Source organism: Alligator mississippiensis, chromosome 13 (genome assembly GCF_030867095.1).
Source record: "Alligator mississippiensis isolate rAllMis1 chromosome 13, rAllMis1, whole genome shotgun sequence".
Classification (NCBI taxonomy): domain Eukaryota; kingdom Metazoa; phylum Chordata; order Crocodylia; family Alligatoridae; genus Alligator; species Alligator mississippiensis.
The window spans coordinates 39,190,017-39,210,100 of NC_081836.1; the positions used below are offsets into that span (position 1 = coordinate 39,190,017).

General features: G+C 45.0%; 2 protein-coding genes across 3 annotated transcripts in view; both read right to left on the minus strand.

Moving 5' to 3' along the window:
- Window positions 1–47: 47 nt before the first annotated feature.
- RMI2 (RecQ mediated genome instability 2) lies at window positions 48–1,386 on the minus strand. Its single transcript, XM_019494607.2, has 2 exons — window positions 1,122–1,386; window positions 48–402 (listed from the first exon to the last, which is right to left on the minus strand). The coding sequence occupies exons 1-2, from the start codon at window positions 1,369–1,371 to the stop codon at window positions 254–256; spliced, it is 399 nt and encodes a 132-aa protein (XP_019350152.2). The 5' UTR covers window positions 1,372–1,386; the 3' UTR covers window positions 48–253.
- Window positions 1,387–5,346: 3,960 nt separating this feature from the next.
- LOC102557779 (uncharacterized) overlaps window positions 5,347–20,084 on the minus strand; it is a 188,748-nt gene continuing 174,010 nt past the window's right edge. For both annotated transcript variants that reach the window (XM_059716459.1, XM_019494721.2), the window contains 7 exons: window positions 18,224–18,408; window positions 17,385–17,587; window positions 16,446–16,641; window positions 14,164–14,273; window positions 11,084–11,206; window positions 10,137–10,278; window positions 5,347–7,145 (listed from right to left, as the gene is read on the minus strand). In XM_059716459.1, coding sequence (XP_059572442.1) covers window positions 7,141–7,145; window positions 10,137–10,278; window positions 11,084–11,206; window positions 14,164–14,273; window positions 16,446–16,641; window positions 17,385–17,587; window positions 18,224–18,408 — 964 coding nt within the window. In that variant the 3' untranslated portion in view covers window positions 5,347–7,140. The remainder of the gene's footprint in view (window positions 7,146–10,136; window positions 10,279–11,083; window positions 11,207–14,163; window positions 14,274–16,445; window positions 16,642–17,384; window positions 17,588–18,223; window positions 18,409–20,084) is intronic.

The window sequence follows — 20,084 nt, forward strand, 5'->3', positions numbered from 1 at the left end:
CAGCACAAGGTTCTCTCCAGGAAAACAAAGGTCCACATTCATGTGGATGCTGTCATTATTTTAATTTATTCTAGAAGTAAATCTGCTCTTGAGCTGCTCATATTCAGTGGACTGTTATTTATCAATGCAACCTGGATGCAGGATAAAAAGTAGCTATGGGGAGATTCCAATATTCAGAGCCTAGCTCCAATCATGTAGAAGCAAGTAAAAGTTTCCAGTTCCTTTGGACATACAAACATAGAAATATGGTTATCTATGGGATGCTGTTTTGCAAATCCTCCACTTCGAGGCTCCACATCATCTTGTTTATAGGATTGCTGGAGAGATCAGTCATCTTCACAGCCTGCAGAAGAGGCTCTGGAGTGCAGGTGTGAACAAAACCCATCACCATTACATAGCTGCCTAGAAAAAAAGAGAACACAAAACCCAATTTATTTCTGTGTTTTCTGCATTTTGTTAAAGCAGCAAACTAATCATTTGAAGCTAGGTTAGGCAATCCCCAAGGAAAGGGAAAGTCTGCAAAGCTCTGACTCCAGAGACTATCAAAACATTCAGCCTCAAAATGATGTTGCAGCAGCAATGCAAGAATCCCTTCACATTCATCAGCTTGTCTCGCTTTATTCCCCCTGCCTGCCGGTCCCGTAAAAGAGACCGCGTTGAAAAGTCCTTGCCTCTTGTACACAAACACGGCTTCACGCCACGGCCCATCCAGACGAGCGCGGATGTGCGGCACGTGGCACCGCAGACCCGCTTGCTGCACCACACGTGCAGGCATTCCCCATGCTGCTGCTGTGAAGCGGGGGGCTTTCTTCACCCTGGGACATCCCAGGGTCAAAAAACCCATGGCAAAAAAATAACACCCCCCCCCCCGGGCGGGACACACGCGCTGCCCACGACTGGACTGGAGCCCTGCCGGCCAAGCCCGGGGGCCCAGTTGGGGTGGCCTGGCCTGGCCTTCCCAGGAGACCAGGCCCCGCGCAAACACCCGTTCCCACCCGGAGGCCTGATGGTGACTGCCGCCCCGGCGAGCGGGGCCCGACGCGGCAGAGGACAAGCCGGCCCCGCTCGGCCAGGAGCCCCAGGCGGAGGGGGCCGCGGCCCCGCCTGGAGGCCAGCGCTACCTGCGCGCAGGCAGGGCCGGCCCTGGGGCACCCGCTCCGCGCCCCGCACGGTGAAGGCGCCGCTGTCGTCCTGCAGCCGGGCCCAGCCGCCCCGCGCCGCCACCACCGTGCCCTGCAGCCAGGCCGCCCGCACGGCCAGCGGGGCCCGGCCCGCCCGCTCCACCAGCCAGGCTCCGCCCGGCCCGCGCCGGCAGCCCCGCAGCTGCGCCGACAGCACCTTCAGCGGCGGCCCCCGCGGCTCGGCCGCCATCGCCCGGCCCGGCCCCGCGCGCGGGAAGGCGGCGCCACCTGCCGGGAAGGGCCGCGCCGCGCCCCGCCCCGCCCCGCCCCAACCCGCCTGCTGGGGAAGGGGCAGGCGGGCGGGGAGACGGGCCGCCCCGGCCTGGTCCCTCGTGTCGGCGGGGAGCCGCTGGCGGGATTGGGACGAAGCGGGAAAAGCCCCTCGTCCCACCCTGGAGCTGGAGGGGCTCGATCTCCCCCGAAGTCCAACAGCGCAGCTGGAAAGGGGCCCGTTTCCACCCCTCAGGGAGCATTTCTGAAAATCAGGTCAGGCCTCCTGGAGGGAGTTCAAGCTGGCCTGGCAAAAGGACCGGCCGCTTGAAAATGCAGCCTCGTATCGTTGTCGTGTTTGGGCAGACCCTGTAAACCCAGCCCATGCCTGATGCAAGAGACGGCGCGGTTGTGTCGGTGTGGAGCTACCAGCCCGGGTTAAAACAACGTTGCATGAGGGTGTGCGTTTGCTCTGAAAATGGGGAAGGCAGTAAATCCTGTTAAAATGGGACAAGTCCACCTGCAAGGTACCCTGCGCTGCTCTGACTCCCAGCCGGGCTGGGCCTCGTGCCCCTCTGTTTCCAGGATGCCTGTTATGATTCCCAGCAGCTGGCTGGGACCAGCCTCTCAAATCCAGGACTGTCCTGGCTAAAATGGGACCTTACTTACAGGCCACAACCCTCTTTTAGGTGCCTGGTGCCCAGAATGAAATGCAGATCGCTGGCCTGAGCGCTTAAGCTCGTTGTATGCTATGGAGAGGAGGGTTTGAGGCTTCAAAATAGGAGCCAAAACAGCCAGCTGAGCAGGAATCTCTCTGCACACTAAGCTAGTCGCTACTTAGAGCTAGTCAACAGGAACGACTGAGGACAGGGGCAAGTCTTGTTTGAACCCCTACGGGCGTTACCAGGGCCTGCAGAGAGGTACTATGCTTCGGATCCTGTCCTGCGCCTTCTCCCAGCAGCAGACATTTATGCCCTTCTTTTTCAAGAGACTGATCAGGGCTCAAAGTTTTGTTGTACAATGCAGTGACAGCTGTCAGTAGCGGTAGTGATGGGCATCAGTCCCTGCTCCCAGGGTTGTATTTTGTATTTGACATGAAACAACCATTGGATAAAGTACATACGCAGTCCTGGGAGCAGGAATCAGAGTCCAGGCCACTGCTCGCACATGTAAGTACCCTGAACATGAGGCTGTAGAGTCTGGGTTTCTCTAGTTCTCTCCCGATCAACTTAGCTTGAAATCTTATTTTAGCTCCTCAACAGGAAGAGCGGAGCATTTTTCTCTCCTCTCTCCCAAATAGCTCTGGTGGTTAGAGCAGTCTCCAGGAAGTTAGATATATAGGTTTGAATCTGCTCAAGCAGAGAGGGAACTGGATTAGATTTCAGTAAGAGCTGAATGGGGGTTATCTGGATCACTATTTTGAGACCTAAAAACACTAAAACTACATTGGCTTTTCTTTTGCACCAATAGCACACTGTTGATTCATATTCTGCTTGTGGTCCACTATTATTCCTAGGCTTTTTTTTTGCAACAGGGAAATGTAGTGGGTCATTCCCCAATTTGTATTTGTGCATTTGATTGTTCCATCCCAAGTGCAGTATTTTGCACTTGTCTATATTTATTACATTTCACCTGATAAATTTGAAACAATTACTACAATGTACCAAGGTTATTTTGAATACCAGTCAGTAGTGTAAGTAGGGCAGGCCATGGAGAGCACCAACCTCATGCACCAGTTTTGGGAGGACACCAGCCTGACATGCAGCAGCCACATCCAGGCAGGTGTACAGATACAGAACCAACTCCAGGCCTGGCTCCAGCAAAGCAGCATGCAGGAGGTCAGCCCTTGGCTCTGGTCCCTGCCTTGGAGCCAGCTCCAGCAAGGCAGCATGTAGAGAGCCAGCCCTGGTAGCAGCCGCTATCAGGTATGACTTGTGCTTGCCCCTGCTTGAACATCCCTGCTGCTGCTCTCAGGTGCTTGGCACAACCCCCTGCCCCCCTCCCTGCCCAGGGTACAAAAATCATTAGTTATACCTCTGATCCCAATCCTAGCCATCAAAGTCTCTGATACCCCATCCAGTTTGGTATCAATTGCAGTTTACTAAATGCGCACTCAACCCCATCCTCCAAGTCATTAATGAAGGTATTAATCTGTTTCAGGATCAGGACAGACCCGTGGAGAGCCCCCCACCTGATACCTCCTCCCATTTAGACATTGAACCATTTATGACTACTCAGTGAACACAGTGATCCAACTTACCTTACAGTAATTTCGTCTAGATCAGTGTTTGTCAGACTTCTGATACTTGGGTATACTTTTTCTAAATTAAAATTGGCAGCACACCCACACTTTTACACCCAAAAAGGGAGGGGGGGGTGCGCACATGCAATTTTTTTTCAAAGCATAATATAGCCTATTACCTTGCCAGAAGACATACCAGTGCTGAGATGCACCATTAAAAAAAATGACACCAAATACATCTTTCATTAACTAACATTTTGTCTCTATAGCAGGGAGGGTATTTTAGGAGCCAGAACAGGGCAGGAGTTGTGAGGCCACCACGGGGTTTCAAGAGCACCCCTGGGACTTGGTTCTGTTACACCTCCTCACACAGGGATTTTGCAGCACACTTCCTTCACTTTCTTGGCATACCTTTGAGGCTCATAGATCTAGACTGTATTTCCATAACTTGCTAATGAGTATATCATGTGAGGCACTGTTAAAAGCCTTGCTAAGATCAAAATAGTAGTCTCTGCTCTATCCACAAAACCCCTCACCTCATCATAACAGAAAGTAGCCCCACTAGAATTCAGGGAGTCATTTACACCTGGTACAAGACCTGTACACTTTGCTACAAGAGTATGGGCAAGGCAGCCCTGGCTATTGCACTTTTTGTAGGAAGGAATGTTTAGGATTTAAAATACTGACTCATCTCACTCAAGGAGTTATAGGGAAGATATTGCTGAAGGAAAAGGTGTCTGTTTGAGGATGCTCTTGGAATTAATAACACTTTAGGGAGCTAACTAACTCCTTCTAATTTAGGGCCTTGACTATTAATATTGAGCTAGCTGTTTTCACTCTGTTCATGCTTTGCTGGAGGACTAGTGATCGGTACCAGAGCAATGAAGATTAACTTCACACCTGCTGCAAGATCTCTCAAACCATTGTAGTACCTATCTGAATACAAGCAAGTGTCCCTTCACCATTATGCTAGCAGAGTACTTCTTACCTTGATTTATTGTAAGCTTAGATCTTATGTTTTTTCAAACTCGAGTAACACGAGTCCTTCGAATAACTCTCTTCTGTACTTCAAGTAACTAACTGATGTTAAAACAGCAGTAAAAAAAATTCTAAAGGAAAAAAGTAGTGGACCACTCTCTACTCTCAGTAAAACAGTAGTAACAGTTTTCTTCAAGATAATTACCTTGAATGTACACTAATCAGAATTTGCCTCTTGATCTCCTACAGCAGGGGTTAGAAACCTATGGCCTGTGAGCCAGATCCAGCCCCAGGAGCCACTGGACGTGGCCTGTGGAGCTTGGGCTTTGGCAGCATTCAGTAGTGAAGGGCCTTGGCAATGGGGTTTTGCCCTCGCTGCAGCCAGGCAGCTGGGAGCTTCACCCATGCCATATGACCACTGGGCAGCAGGGAGAAACAACAGCTGGGTCCTGGTATCAGTCCACCTCAGACCCAAGCTGGGCCATTCTGGCGTGCCACCAGGAAATGTCGCTGACCACTCTCATGCACAACTGAAGCTAGTTGTGTGAACCTTCCCCGCCCCCCCCCCCCCTTTTTTTTTTTAAACATAATGAGGTCGGTGTTTTGTTGAAACAGAGATGCAAGTATCTAGAAATGTGTTCAGAATTAAATACTTTTGATTTAAAAGTTCCTTTTATGAACTGACCATAATGTTGGGGGCAGTTTAAATTTGATGAACTACACAGACACATGTGGTTCTGTACATCAGGAAAACTTTAAAGAACAATCAATGAAAGTGCATTACAGCAAAAGTACAAAAAAGAAAAGGAAGTAAACTTTTGTAGGCATATAGCACCCTGTTGTTCCAACGTATGAAAAGAATAGTTCTGATATTCAAAAGTTACTGAATATTTGCTTTATGTTATCCCTCAGTAAAAAATAAGCACTATAAGGTATTCCTAGTGTAGACTGAAAAAAATTATATGAAGTTCAAAATGTTTAAATCCACTTGATTTAAAACATCAAAGTAATTTAGCAGATACAAGACATTTCATACAGAGACATGTCTAAAGTTGCCTTCCTTCTGCATTCTATTTATACTACCTGAAAACTACCCCGAGGCTGGCATTTGCTATTAGGTGCCCTGTTCTAATGAACATAAAAAGATTTCTGGGAAAGTGGATCTGAAGGAAGTAAGATGGTGTAGGGAGGGGATGTGCACTAAGGAGGAAATTGTTTCTATTTTAAAAATAGTACTAATTCTATTGATAGTGAAAAGTCAATGGGGGAATACAAGGAAATGATTGTTTCAAAAGATTCATTCCCCTCTTCACCACCTCATTCTTAGCTAAACCCTTCCTTGCTGGGACTCCTCCCTCCGGATAGGGACAGACATGCAAAAAGCCTGAGACTGAATTGATTCACTCTTCAGCAGCCCTCCCTCCCTTTCTCAGGGCTAAGCTGAGGGGGGCATGGCCAGGCCCCATAGAATGCTCTCATTAGGGAAGGCTTCCCCCCTTGCTGTTGATAACAAAGCATTTAGTTACATAGCAGGGAGTTGCACAGGGAGTTATGAGCATTTATCAGTCTATCAAACAAAACAAAAGGTTTTCTCATTAGTTCAAGCTCTTCTTAAACAACTTTTTCCAAGGAAGGAAAGTAGGGACATTACCAGTTATCTGTTGATTAACTCCAAAAAGCCCTAAGCTGACACTGTGCTGTCTGCCTTTGTCATGTCTCCCACACCACAGACCATAGCCAGCAGAGACCAGAGCCCTGCCCAGCAAAGCATCTGGGATGCTGGGGGACACTTGTTTAATTTAAAACAGGAAGGGGTCTGGGACAGATGCTGCATAAACCAGTTTCACCCAAATCAGTTCAGTCTGATACTACATTCAACCAAGATTATCTCAAACCGATTTCAGCCATTTTGAAACTGGTTTATGTGCATTGAACATCTGTTCTGTTACAGGTTTAAACCAGTTTCTGATCACTTAAATTGGTTTATGTGTAATGTCTGTCCCTAACCTCTAACATAATGGATTGGATATGATTTCTTCCAGAACCCAGCAAATGACTGAGTTCGTGCTGTAAACAAACAGTAGATATGCCTCTGTGTCAACTCAAAGCTGTGTGTGCTGTTTCCACAGGGCAAGATTCTGCTGACTTGGGGTAGGAGAGGCAACTTGATTGTTTTAATTATTCAAAGTATGGCTTGTACCTTGAATTGAGTGTCTTCAGTTGGGAATAAATTAGAATTTTTCCAGTGAACGGGGTTTTTAAAGTGTTACTCTAGCATACATTTTCTTATGACCACATTACTTTGATGTGATTTCAACATAACATGTAACTGTAATAATTAAACTTTTTTTCAGGCTAATTAGCCCCACAAGCTTTTCTTTTACACAACACATTTCATGATAGTCTGAGTTATAAACCATTGCTGCTTTCCACGCTGGTGCTTCTAGCAGGTCTAATCAGAAAGATGAATTATTTCAGTACTGAAAAAGCTTTTCCATCATCAGGATTGGCAGTTACCATTCGGACCAATCAAACTGCAAATAAAAGGAGATACAACACTATAAAAGTTTTTCCTGCTTTCTTAAATGATAAAAAGGCAATTAATGAAACATCAAAATTGTCAGTCTTTTGTAATGAGCAGCATGTTGGAACTGGCAATATGCAACTGAGACCCCTTCTAGTTGTTACAGGCATTGTGCAATTAACCGGTTAATTGTGCAGTTACCTTAAGACCAACTGCATGTACAGAGTTGTTATCATGCTGTAAAAAGCTCCAAACAGCTATAAAGTTGGACCTAAAAAATGTGTAACAACTTTATAGCTAGTTGCAATTGACCTTCAATTTGCACATGTAGCAGAGTCCCCTCTGTGGTTGGGAGCCCTACAGGGGTGGACCATGCCTAGCATGAAACCCCTGGGCTCAGGGGATCATGGCTGCCATATCCCCCAGGCTCAGGGGTGCATTAAAAACTGAGGGATCAAAGCAGCCACACTGAAGTTAAGGGGAGTCTGAGAAATAATGGTACAACTGATCAAAATGCTTATGAAAGGTATTGTACCCTCAAGGAATGATACATTAATATTACTGCTCTGAACTCACATATTTATCTTCAACAAACTGTAAAACTGCATTGAAAAATTAACTGAATATTCAGGATTAGATGCTTTTATTTAAACAGATACTTGTCTTAGAGAAATTAATTCCCCTGCTAGAGATGAGCCCAAAAACCTGGCGACCCATGAAACACAATTGTTAATGAATTACATTGACAAACCAAATGTTGTAGCTAATGACTTTCTGTATCCAGAAAAGGATCAAGTCCACATTCAGTGCGGGCTTATTTCCAACATTTTGGAGTGTGTGACATGAAGACATACTTAGGAGTGTTCATGCACATAAATGTGAAGTGGAGTAAGTGTCTTTTGATCCATCTCTGTAGCCATTATAAAATCATTCACAAATATATTTTCCCCTTTTGATTGTGTGAAAGTGTCTTATACACTTGAAACTTCTGTAGCTTGTTACAAATGTAATTGTACATCTGTAGCCACCAAATCAATTTTTGCGGTGCCACTGAGTTTACAAATGCCAGTGAATAACTCCTCATTTCATTAGATATATCAAAAGATCCTCTATTTCCTCATTACCAAGCCTCAGCAGTGCATACAGCAGACAAATTAGCAGTGTAAATCATGCTTTATTCCTAGCAACTGCATAATTGGCTTGTGTGCATGGTTCCATCAATTACTTACAGTAAATGCTTCTCTTTGCAGTAAACAAGTTGTAAATGGATCATTACATCTTAAATTTATTATTTGGACAGCCATGGCAGTAATTAGTGTGGCAATGACTTGTATGCCTGTTTCCTTTAATATTCTTATGATGTGATAATGATTAAGGACACAGCACATTTTTTGGAGGGGTGGGGGGCATTTGCTCTTTTCTTTACATGTATGGTGCTGTTCCTTATTTATTTGGAAGAAGTGTTGGATGCTTTGGTCCATTTTAACCTGGCCCTTTTCCTCAGATGATTACAGTCTCAAAAGATTCCTTTGTTGCTTATGCAGTGTAATGCAGCACAAGGATTAATGTCAGCAGTTGTAGTTGGTTTTTAATTATTTATATGCCAACTGTAGTCAATAGCTAGCGCACATAATTTAACATGGTGCTGTTTTTAGAATATCCTACAATCTGAAAGCAAACACAAGCCACTCCTCCACTCCAGCCCACCCCCCAGATAAATCAATAGAAAGGCAAGATACCTGGAAGCAAGTAATATATGTGATAATACAGAAAACATGTAGAGCTCAATATACAGCTACCTATATCCTGAAACTACGGATTTGCAGTTCTATGCAGATAGGTAACTGTTTGTTACTAGTAGTTAGCTGTTGAGTTTGTAAGGGTAGGGATCAGCATTAATACTATTCTGCATTGTATTAGGACAGCCTCCAATATGACCCTTCAACTTGCAGCAGTGGCAGATTGGGGCTCCCAGCCATAGGGGTGCAGCTGGAGTCAAAGGCTCCACTGCACCCCCACAGCTGCGAGCTCTGTTAGCGGTTCCAGGCTCCTAGGCACAGAGGTGCACCAATCTCCCCTGTGGCTGGGAGCCCCATCAGCTGATCTGGGCTCCCAGCCCTGGTGGGCATGGTGCATCTCTGTATCTGGGAGCTTGGATCAACTGATGGGGCTCCCAGCAATGGGGGCCACAGTACACACCTGTGGTTGGGAGCTCCTCCAGCTGTTGGGGCTCCCAGCTGCAGGAGCTTCCTACTTGCTAGTGCAGGGGGGAGACATTCCTGCTCCAGCTCCCCCTGCATCATCGATATGGCAGGGAGTGAGATTGTCAGGGGTCAAGCATCAGACCCTATTGCACCTTTATTGAATGTCTGCCAGGGGCCTAATTCCCAAAATTGTTCAGCAGTAAATCTGTTAGGAGTAAGATGAACTGAAGTATATGAGAGGCCTACACTTGATCTTGGCAGAGATTCTAGGGCTTTAGACCTCCACTAGCACTTTTTCTGATGGTTCTGTTCTTCCTTGCAGTTCAAAGAAAGTCAAGACATAAGGCTGAGGGTTAAGTATTAGCCAGTTTAATCATGGAATTCTAAGGAAAGATTAAAACAACAGACTGATTTCATTAGAAAAGGTGGAAAGAAGGAAAGTGTTTTTCAGAATTACACAACACAGAATACTGATAACACAAATATAGATAATAATTATTTAAAGCACAAAAGATCAAAGCAAAAAGAGTATTTACAGATTAGACTACTAGAAAATAAACTGCAAGGAATTAAGATAGCCAGTGAGGAATTTGAAACAGTTTTTCTGTTAAGCTTAAGTGAAATTCAAAATAGAATTCTGGGGAAGAAGTGAGACAAACCATAGCCTAGAAACAAGCAAAAATTATGAGCAGTGTTCCTGTTTCTGGGGTTATGTATTTCCACATTAACATGCAAACAAGTTACTTGGTAATGTTAGCATAAGTAGAATATTTAGGATGAAGAGAAATGAAACTTACCACACTGAGGAGGAATGTCCAAGGGGACAAAATTTCTGTTGCACAAGTGGACAAATGCTGCTGCCAAGTTGCAAGCAGCTTTCAACTCGCTGGATCCACAAGAATCTTGTGAACACATGGTATAGAACGGTTCTGGGTCCACCTTAAACATGAGCAAAGTTGTATGTAACATCTTCAGTTCTGCAAAGCACAAACCCATACCCCAAAAAGTGTGACAGCAATTTGGAAATAAATAAATCTTTCCTTTTAGTCTGTAATTCTCAGATGCAAATGAGAATTAGCATTGGCAAAACAAGAGTGGATAAATCATGTCAGGTAACTTAAAACTGTACAGCAAATATAGCAATTTAATTATAAAAGAAAAAAAAGAATTTAAAAATGTTCTTTGGGTAGATGTGATATTTTTTATTAGACCTACTGAATAGTTGGAAAAATTGTTCTTTGCAAGCTTTCAGGTACAAACATCCTTTTGTGCGTGAAAGCTTGCAAAGAACAGTTTTCCCAATTTTTTATTTTGTTTAATAAAAAATATCACATCTACCCAAAGAACCTCATACCTGTGTCCTTAAACCAACATGGCTACAACCAACAACCTTAAAAAATGTGACATTTCACTCAAGATGTGCCTCATCTCAGACCAGAATTAAAATGTCCTTTAATCTACTCGCAGAGCTTAACTGTATCAAACTAATTTGGAATTTGGAAATAAAGTACAATGTCCAGCCAAGCTAATATTCCAAAGCCTAAGAGACCTTACTAAAATATGCATGCAGCAGGAAGAAAAATTACATTTGGTTAGACTTTCTGTAATATTGAATTTCTGCTAAATACCAGCTAAAGCACCATGGAAAATTAATCTAGTCTTTGATCTCTTGTAATTTTAACAGCTTTGTATTGTGTGGTTTGGAAGTTCAAACTTTTCTCTGCTGATTCTTAGTATTACTTACAACTTTGAAACAGTTCCTGAGAAGAGAGTGGGCTTCTTGAAAAAACATTTTACAAAATTTTTGCTTAGCTGTGATGGGACATGCCTTCACTTTCTTCTGTACATGGCTGCACTGACTGGTCACCTGAGAAAACAAGACTAGTCAGAACAGAAACAAATTGTTTTTTAAAGCATTGATGTAGTGGAAGCCCCTTAATTTATACCAGGAGATAGTTTAGATAAAGGCTTTTTAGACCTATTGTTTTACACTGCACTGAATAATTATTTCATTGTTTCATTAATATTAAGATGTGCCTTGCACTCTTCATAAATGAAACAAAGTATCTCTTTTGTCTTATAAATATTACAGATTACAGATATTGTTTCCTTTTCCTATTGATTTTATGATTCATTAAAGTTTTTTTTGTGTATGACTGGTGAAATAATAAGTAGTTGGCTAGGTCTCTTTTTGATAACATTATAAATGATAGATTAAGATAACCTTTTTTTCTAGATCCTTTTATAGAGAGACAATACTTTACCAGTGTATTCATCCTTGTTAACATATATCAAGAAAGCTTTAAGAGCAGATAATCACTGGATGAAGGTAGCAGCAATGACAAACATTTTTGCGTACTGAGATACAGATGTATTTTTGCAATGGTTGTTTTAGGTAAGCTCCTTCACAAGTCACAAATAGGGTGATAGCCAATGTCATAATCAACAATTAGCAACATTAATTGGCTTGTTTTGCCTGAGTAGTGCTTATGGGTTTTTGCATCAGATCAGCAATTTAAAAAAATTAATACTTGCCCTAAATGCTTTAGTTCCATTAATAGAACCCTCTATGTTCAAGCAAAATCCAAATGTAAACTCAGGTTATATTAAGTAAGAACTTTAATCGCCAGGTTAACCTCCCAAACAGTCCTTTTTCTAAGGTGAGTAGGCACCTGCATAGTTCCTTGCTTGAAGAGCCTTCTCTTTATCCTCCCTTGTTTTCATGGCCCCTGGTCTTTCAACACTAAAGTTAAATGTGTTTCCTTCCATTAATACTGGGCACAATCTCATTGTACTGCATAAGAATCTGCTAGCTAGCTCCTCTGCTCCTTCCTATCAGCCATGTAATATTGTCACCACCACTAGACTGTAACGTAAGGATCCTGAGGTGAGTTTTGCAAGGCAGAAGGGAGTGCATGGTTATTCCTTTAAGCTTGGCCTCCGACTATTGCTCACCCTGCCATATCTGCCCTGCACTTGATCTTACTGTCTTCCTTCTAACACCTATTGCTTATAGCAAACCTTCCATGTAAGAGGGAAAGGTTGATTCGATTTTATCAGGGCAACTAAATACCATATTTACTCAAATCCAGTACAAGATTCCCCCGCCCCCTTTTCAACATAGGTAAAAAAGCCCCTTATCTTGGATTCAAGTAAAAGGTGGAGGGGGAGCAGGTAGCTGCTGCAGTTCTGACTCGGATCTGAGCGTAGGTGGTGGTCAGAGTCAGACAACAGCAGCCACCTGCCACCATCTCTGCACTCTCTGTCCTCTTTGCCTGCCCTTGCAGCCTCTACCAACTCCTTTTCAGCTCTGACTCCGGCTGGGCATGAAGCACATGAAGACTCCATCCCCTGCCTAGCCAGTCAATAGTGGTGCAGCTTCAGCCTTGGGGTGCTGCTGCATGTCTGGGCAAGGGCTCCATTACCTGGGAGAGAATCTAGCTGGAGCTGCATCAGACCATGGGGGGGGGGGGGGGGGCGGCAGGGAAGGAGGGGAGAATAACGAGGCAGGGGCTGTGAGAGCCAGTGGGGGCAGGTGCTGGGTGTGGTTGGGTAGGCTGCAAGGGGAAGAAATGGGGAGGGGGGCAGAGGGCAAGGGGACTGCCTACTCCCCAGCTGCCTGCTGCTGCTTTCCCCTCTGTAGCAGTGGGGGAGGAGGGAGGGTGAGTTTAAGACAACCCCCCAATAATTAGATTTTATACATGGAAAATTATAACAAATGTATACATTTTCCATACATGGAATGAAATTATTGGGGGGGGAGGTCATCTTAAATTTTAAGTAGTCTTGGATTTGGGTAAATATGGTACATTGTCCACCATACTGTCTCCTCCTACTTCATAAAGTTCCTAAGAGTTAGATAGAGTTCCTGACTTTGCATATTTATATTCCTGTCCATTGACTTAATGATGTATGTCAATGTTACATTATCAGCAAGTCAATCTTTTTATTACTTTTTCTGAATGGGATATGACTGCAAGCAATGCACAGAGTTCAGCAAAAGTCATCTATAAATTCTTCTCAGCAGTAATGTACACTGCAAAGAGTCTGTGTGGCATACAAATGAAACGTAGCAATCAATAGCATAAGCAGAGCCATTATGACATCAACCACTTAAAAAAGGTCATTCATGCTTCCCTGGCTTTTTTAATGCCATTATAATAAGTTCTTGCATATTACTTTTCATTGATTATTTTTCTTTTTTTACTAATTCAGGTTGCTTGCATATATCTGCGTTGCTTGAAAATTGACCTTTTTAGAGAGACAGTGAGCAGACTAAAGGAGGTAAGTGAGAAGGAAGCAAGAAAGGATCAGATACAGCTACCACGAGTACTGGCCCTGAGAAAAGCTGAGAGTTCCTGGGGGCTCCAGGCTGGCTGAAAGGGGCCTGGGGTTATCTGCTATTGTGTTACTGCTCCTGTATTCAGGGAAAGAGAGCCCAGCACATTCATTAGTAACAGATGTGCATCAAAGATAACCAAATCTCATCAACAATTCTCATTCTAACAGAAGCAACCTGCAGGATTCCACACTTTGGCTCATTTCTTAGATTAACAATGCAGGGTTTCAGCCTGAAGGTTAACTTGCTTAGAAAGTTTAAGCAATAAATGCAGTTCTGTTATGGTAAAAATATTGGTACATTTCAAAGATTGTGTGGCTGACTTGTATAAGGAAATATTCCCACTTTTATGGAACTGATTTAACCTCTTTAGGAAAACTGAAATAGTAGTTTGTGCAGGTCACATATGGCCCTTTCTGTCTGAGTGACCCCTAGACAGACACATTTTGTGAATCTTTTCAGGTAGCAGAGAGACAGCTGATTACCTGCCAGCTCCGTATAAATTCCTGCATGCTGCTGGAGTGAGAGTGGTTAGAAAGCATCCATTCATTTCCAGCTTCATTGTCATTAGTGCCAAAAAGACCAGCTGACACACCTGGAAACAAAGGAAAACTGAGTAAAATGAGCACAAAGTTACAGGTTTAGAAACTGCCTTTAGGCACTGAGGGTAGAGCGCTATTTCTTTTCTGCATCTAAATGTCAGTTTTTAGCCACACAAGTGACATTTTTGATGCTTAGGTATGGGTAACAAACCTATTTCCCTTGCAGTGTGGATACTAAGTGTGTGCACAGAGACTGAGTATGCACAGTAGCCTATGCTAGGGTTACCATATGTCCGGGTTTTTCCATACATATCCTCTTTTTGAGTCCTCCCATGTCCATCCATGCAGTTTTTTGAAATCTGAACAAATGTCCAGGATTTTGCCCTGCTCCACTGGCAGGAGTGTGGGGAGGGCGATGGGAGGCAGAGGGATCACATGCGAATGTGTGCACGTACGCACATGGCTGGCATATAGCCAGGCAGGGTCATGGAAGCAGCCCTGGTAGCTGGATACAGGTAAGTCTATGGGGGGCGGGAGGCCCAGGGCTTGGGGACTGTCTGGGTTGGGGGGGTGGAGGGGATGGGTGTGTGTGTGCGCGTGTGGGGGGGGAGGGTACAGCAGGTGCCTGCTGATGCTGGGGATGGTGTCTAGGCACGAGAGCTGAGACAGGGCAGAAGGAAGGTGCCTGCCCATCCAGTGGAGGAAGGGGGTGGAGGGGTCCTTCAGGGGCAGTGGGGAACTGCATGGCCAAGCTAGTTGCACCAGGGGCCACTGCCCTTGCTTGTAGGGGCAGGGCACCTGGGAAATGCTGCCTGGGTGGGGCATAGCCAGGCTGCCTGGTGCAGGGGGCTGTGGGTTGGGAGTGAGGGGTACCGCAGGGATGGGAGAAGGGGGGACCTGCAGGTTGGGACTGAGGGGCACCAGCATAGCCCAGCATAGGACCAGGGTTCTGCAAGTTGGGAGTGAAGGGCAGCAGCAGGGACATAGGGCTGCAGGTTGGGTGAGGGGCACTGGCAGTGCCAGAGGGCTGTGGGTTTGGAGTGTGGTGTCCCCTGACGGGTATCCTCTTTTTTGAGACTGAAAATATGGTAACCCTAGCCTGTGTACTGACTGGATACATACAGAGCTACATACAAACAGCAATTCTGGATTCATAACTGCATCTATGACTCAAAAATGCAGCAAGCCATGACTAGTGGATGTTAACACTCTGGAAAAGGGCCCTCCCACATGGCAGCCCCAGTAGTTGAGTGGTCAGGGCACTACTCAGGAAGCTAGAAACCTGTGTTTTAGGCCTACATCTCTCTTTCTCAGTCCAGTCTTCCCATTGGGGTAGAATCCTTCCCACTGGACTGCTCTATGCAATGACTAAAGGCAAGAGGCTGTGGCTCAGCCTCAGAGATTGCACTGGGAAGGGGATTTGGCTAATGCCTGTCCTGTGGTGGGATGGTTAGAGCACCAAGCCTGACCAAGCAACCACAGCACAAAGACAGGGCCAAAACCAGCAAGGTAGGCAGCAAGAAAACGCCATCTAGATGCATGGATATAAAAAGAATTCCAGCCTTCCTGTCCTGCCTGGGGAAGTTCAGCTAAAATGCAGAAATGGTTTGTTCAGGTTAAAAAAGGAGAGCTTACCATAGCACCCATTATACAATGGGTTTGACTATTTGGTCTTGCATGTCAAAGACTATTCAAGGGTCAGGGTGTCAAACACATCACCTGGCCCACACAGCTAGTGGAATGGCTGGTAATTTGGCGAAGCAGGGATGGGGCCTGCTGCTGAAATTGGGTACAGAGCCTTGCTAAGGACACATAATGGCAGCAAATGATGGCTGCATTAACACCTGTTAATGTGTTAATGCCTCTTGCCCCACTGCCCACAAGGTAACAGTTTAAAATCCCTGCTCTAGAGCAATGGCTCTCTTGTACTGACTGGTGGAGCAGAGCTGAGCTGTCAACACCATGGGTTGCATTAAGAGGCAGCTAAAGTTACAGGAACTTTATGTAAATATTTGTGGTTTTACTTCATGGATTTATTTCATGTCACATTAACTAGGAATGTCTGGTGCCATCACCAGGGCTAGTATGAAATGAACTGGGAAGGGCAGGCGAGGGCAGTTTTTAATCTAGTTACTGAGGTCTCTAGACATCAGAGATAGAGGAAAAATGAGCTAGAAGAAGAAGGGTCCAATTAAAGTGTTGCTAAGATTGTGTTTAATACTAACCATGATGCCATCCACTCAATGTAATGGTACAGAGGTCATGATGAAAGTCACAGGAGACAGAAACTCCATTCTGACTGGACACTTCGATTGTATTAGCTTCTTTTCTTGCAATTACGCCATTTTTTTCAAAAGACAGACCAAAATCAAGACTTTGGCAACTCTCTTCTGCCAGGGAAAGATTGTACACCTTGTACATCTGTTAAAATGAAAAAAAAATCTCCAAGTAAATAATATTTGGCAGGGTTTTACAAAGAACTGATACTCCTAATATCCCCATTGGTGTTTGTAATGTCAAATGCCAGAAATGTGACTTATTTGGAAAGTACTATTTCTGGTCACAGGCTGGTTAGCTCAGTGTGTGCAGGCTGGGCAGTGCCATCTATGAACTGCCCCATTTTGGGGCAGAAAGGCACAAGGCCACCCAGGTACGCTGAGTTTATTACCCAGAACACAAGTGCTGTAAGTCTTCCTGGCATCATAGTGCCTGTGCAAGAAGAAAGGGTAAGTTTCCTTAAGCCTTCTTCCATTTCCTGCATCCAGGAGCGAGGCAGGATATTGTCCACACTTACCAGTATTAGCTCTTATTTTTGAGAATTAGTCCTGCTTGCTGATACATGACAGGTCTATAAGCCCCGATTTATGCTAAGTCTGGAAAAATAATACATTTGGTGCTTGGCTTCATTGTCAAAATATAATGATTTCAATATTGCTCTTTCTGTTATAAGACTATAAGAAGGTAAAGTGCTATACTGGGTCAGATCAGTGGTCCATCTAGCCCTGTAGCCTGTCTCCCACAGTGGCAGACGTGCATGCTAGAGGGAAAGCAACTGGATACATTACCCTCATTGGTTTAGAGATGCGGGAACAAACAGCTCCAACAATGCAATTTCCAGAACACATTTCATTATTTTGCAATTAAACTTGAATATCTCCTCCCACCTTCAGTCCTGGGTACAGATCAAACACTGTCTGGTTCATCTCCACATAGAGTGATCTTGAGCCACTGGTCTCCTGGTTCAGCACTACAGTGAAGGTGCTGTGAACAAAATCCTTGGCAAGAAGCACACTGCACTTTGATGCCAGATCATAAATCCTTCCATCAAAAGTCATAACATGTTTGTTCCCCATCAACACAGCATGATCTGGAGAAAGTCATATATAAGAGCAGTGTCACTAAACTGTGCACAGAGGAGTGCACTATATCAGTGTCTGAACAGCCTATTACTTCTCAGGAGACTTTTCTAAGATAATCATCAGTATATAGATTCTAAGCCAGTTATAAGCTTTTCCATAATAGCTAATTTTTAGCAGGAAAAAAAATCTATCATTTTTTATATTAGCCAGAATTCAGATGTTCTGAAACTGGGATATCTGAAATGAGGATCCACAGTTTGCACATGAGCTGATCTCTATTTAAAATACAAGTGCTAAATATATATGCATATTCTTGTATTAGAAACATGAATAAATGATAAGTGTCTGTCTCAGAGAAAGTTCAGCAATATCAGAAATAGAACAGGAAATGATTAACTTGCTCCACAGGCACCAAGTAGGCAACTCCTTTTGAAGTGAAAGGGAACTGTAGATGTAAAGCACCTCTGAAAATTATGCCGTTGGAACCCCATCTTAATGCCCTCCAAATACTGCCCAGATCCAGGAGCTATAGAAAACAACCACTTCTGGAAGCTCTGTTGTCTACTAAGGAGTGGTTAGAAGTTCATGCAATTCAGCAGAAATGGGACTCCTAAGAAAAACAGAACTTTCATCAAAAGACTTGCATTCAAATGGACTCTCCATCATCCTCCGTTTGAATCTGTAGTATTCTGCTACTGGGTTGATGTTATAGAAGTCTCTGAGGGGCCTCATTAGCTTTTCTTCAATGAGGTAGTTAGTAATATTTGCCAAATCCATAGAGTGTTCTCCTTTGGGTAAAACCGGCAGGTTCACTGCCACTGAACAATTCCTGTGGGGCACAAATGATTCACTTATGATCTCACTGGCATTAAAAGATATTCAGTGCACTTTATGTATTACTCATCTAAAAATGGAGAAAAATGCATTACAACTGCAAAAATAGTTTCATAGTTTCATAGTTAGTAGGGTTGGAAGGGACCTGAGCAGATCATCAAGTCTGACCCCCTGCCATGGGCAGGAAAGAGTGCTGGGGTCAGACAACCCCAGCAAGGTGTCTATCCAGCCTCCTCTTAAAGACCCTCAGGGTAGGAGTGAGGACCATTTCCCTTGGAAGTTGGTTCTAGATCCTAGCCACCCTGACTGTGAAGTAGTGGCTTGTGATACCTAGCCTGAATCTACTCTCCGTCAACTTATGGCCATTGTTCTTTGTTACTCCCGGTAGTCTTGGGGGAAGAGGCACTCTCCCATTGCCTGCTGGTCTCCCTTAGCCACTTTATAGACGGCCACCAGACCCCCACTCAGCCTCCTCTTGTAGAGGCTGAACAGGTTCAGATCCCGTAGCCTATCCTCATAGGACCTGCCCTGCTGCCCCCTGATCATGTGAGTGGCCCTCCTCTGGACCCTCTCGATGTTGTCCACATCCCTCCTGAAGTGCAGCACCCAGAACTGGATGCAGTACTCCAACTGAGGTCTGACCAAGGTCACATAGAGGGGGAGGATCACCTCCTTGGACCTGCTTGTGATGCATCTGTGGATGCATGACAAGGTGCGGTTAGCCTTTCTGACTGCATCCCCACATTGGCGGCCCATGTTCATCTTTGAGTCAATAATGACTCCAAGATCCTTTTCTGCCTCTGTGCTGATGAGAAAGGAGTTCCCCAGCCTGTAGGTATGCTGCTGGTTCTTCCTCCCCAGGTGCAGTACCTTGCACTTGTCAGTGTTGAAACCTATCCTATTCTCATCCGCCCACCCCTGTAACGTGTCCAGATCTGATTGCAGCTTGTCTCTCCCCTCTAGCATGCCCACCTCCCCCCACATCTCATTGTCATCTGTGAATTTGAACAAGGTGCTAATCACCCCCTCATCCAAGTCGCTGATGAAGATGTTGAACAGTGCAGGCCCGAGGACTGAGCCCTGTAGAACCCCACTGCCCACATCCTTCCAGGTCGAAAAAGACCCATCCACCACCACTTTCTGGGTACAGCCCTCCAGCCAATTGGTGACCCATCTGACCATGTAGGGATCGACACCACTGTCGCCTAATTTTTTAATGAGAAAGGGATGAGAGACAGTGTCGAAGGCTTTTCTAAAATCCAGAAAGATTACGTCCACCGCAACGCCTGTATCCAAGGATTTAGTGTCCTGATCATAGAAGGCCACCAGGTTGGTCTGACAGGACCTGCCTCTGATGAACCCATGTTGGTTGCCCCTAAGCATAACCTCCCCTGCTGGCCCCTCGCAGATGTGCTCCAGGATCATTTTCTCGAAGAGCTTCCCCAGGACTGAGGTAAGACTAACAGGCCTATAGTTTCCTGGGTCCTCCCTCCTCCCTTTTTTGAAAATGGGGACCACACTGGCCCTCTTCCAGTCCTCCGGCACCTCGCCAGAGCACCACAAGTGCACGTAATGCTGTGATAGGGGACCCGCAATGACCTCTGCTAATTCCCTCAGCGCTCTGGGGTGGAGATCATCAGAACCTGCTGATTTGGATGTGTCCAGTCCCAC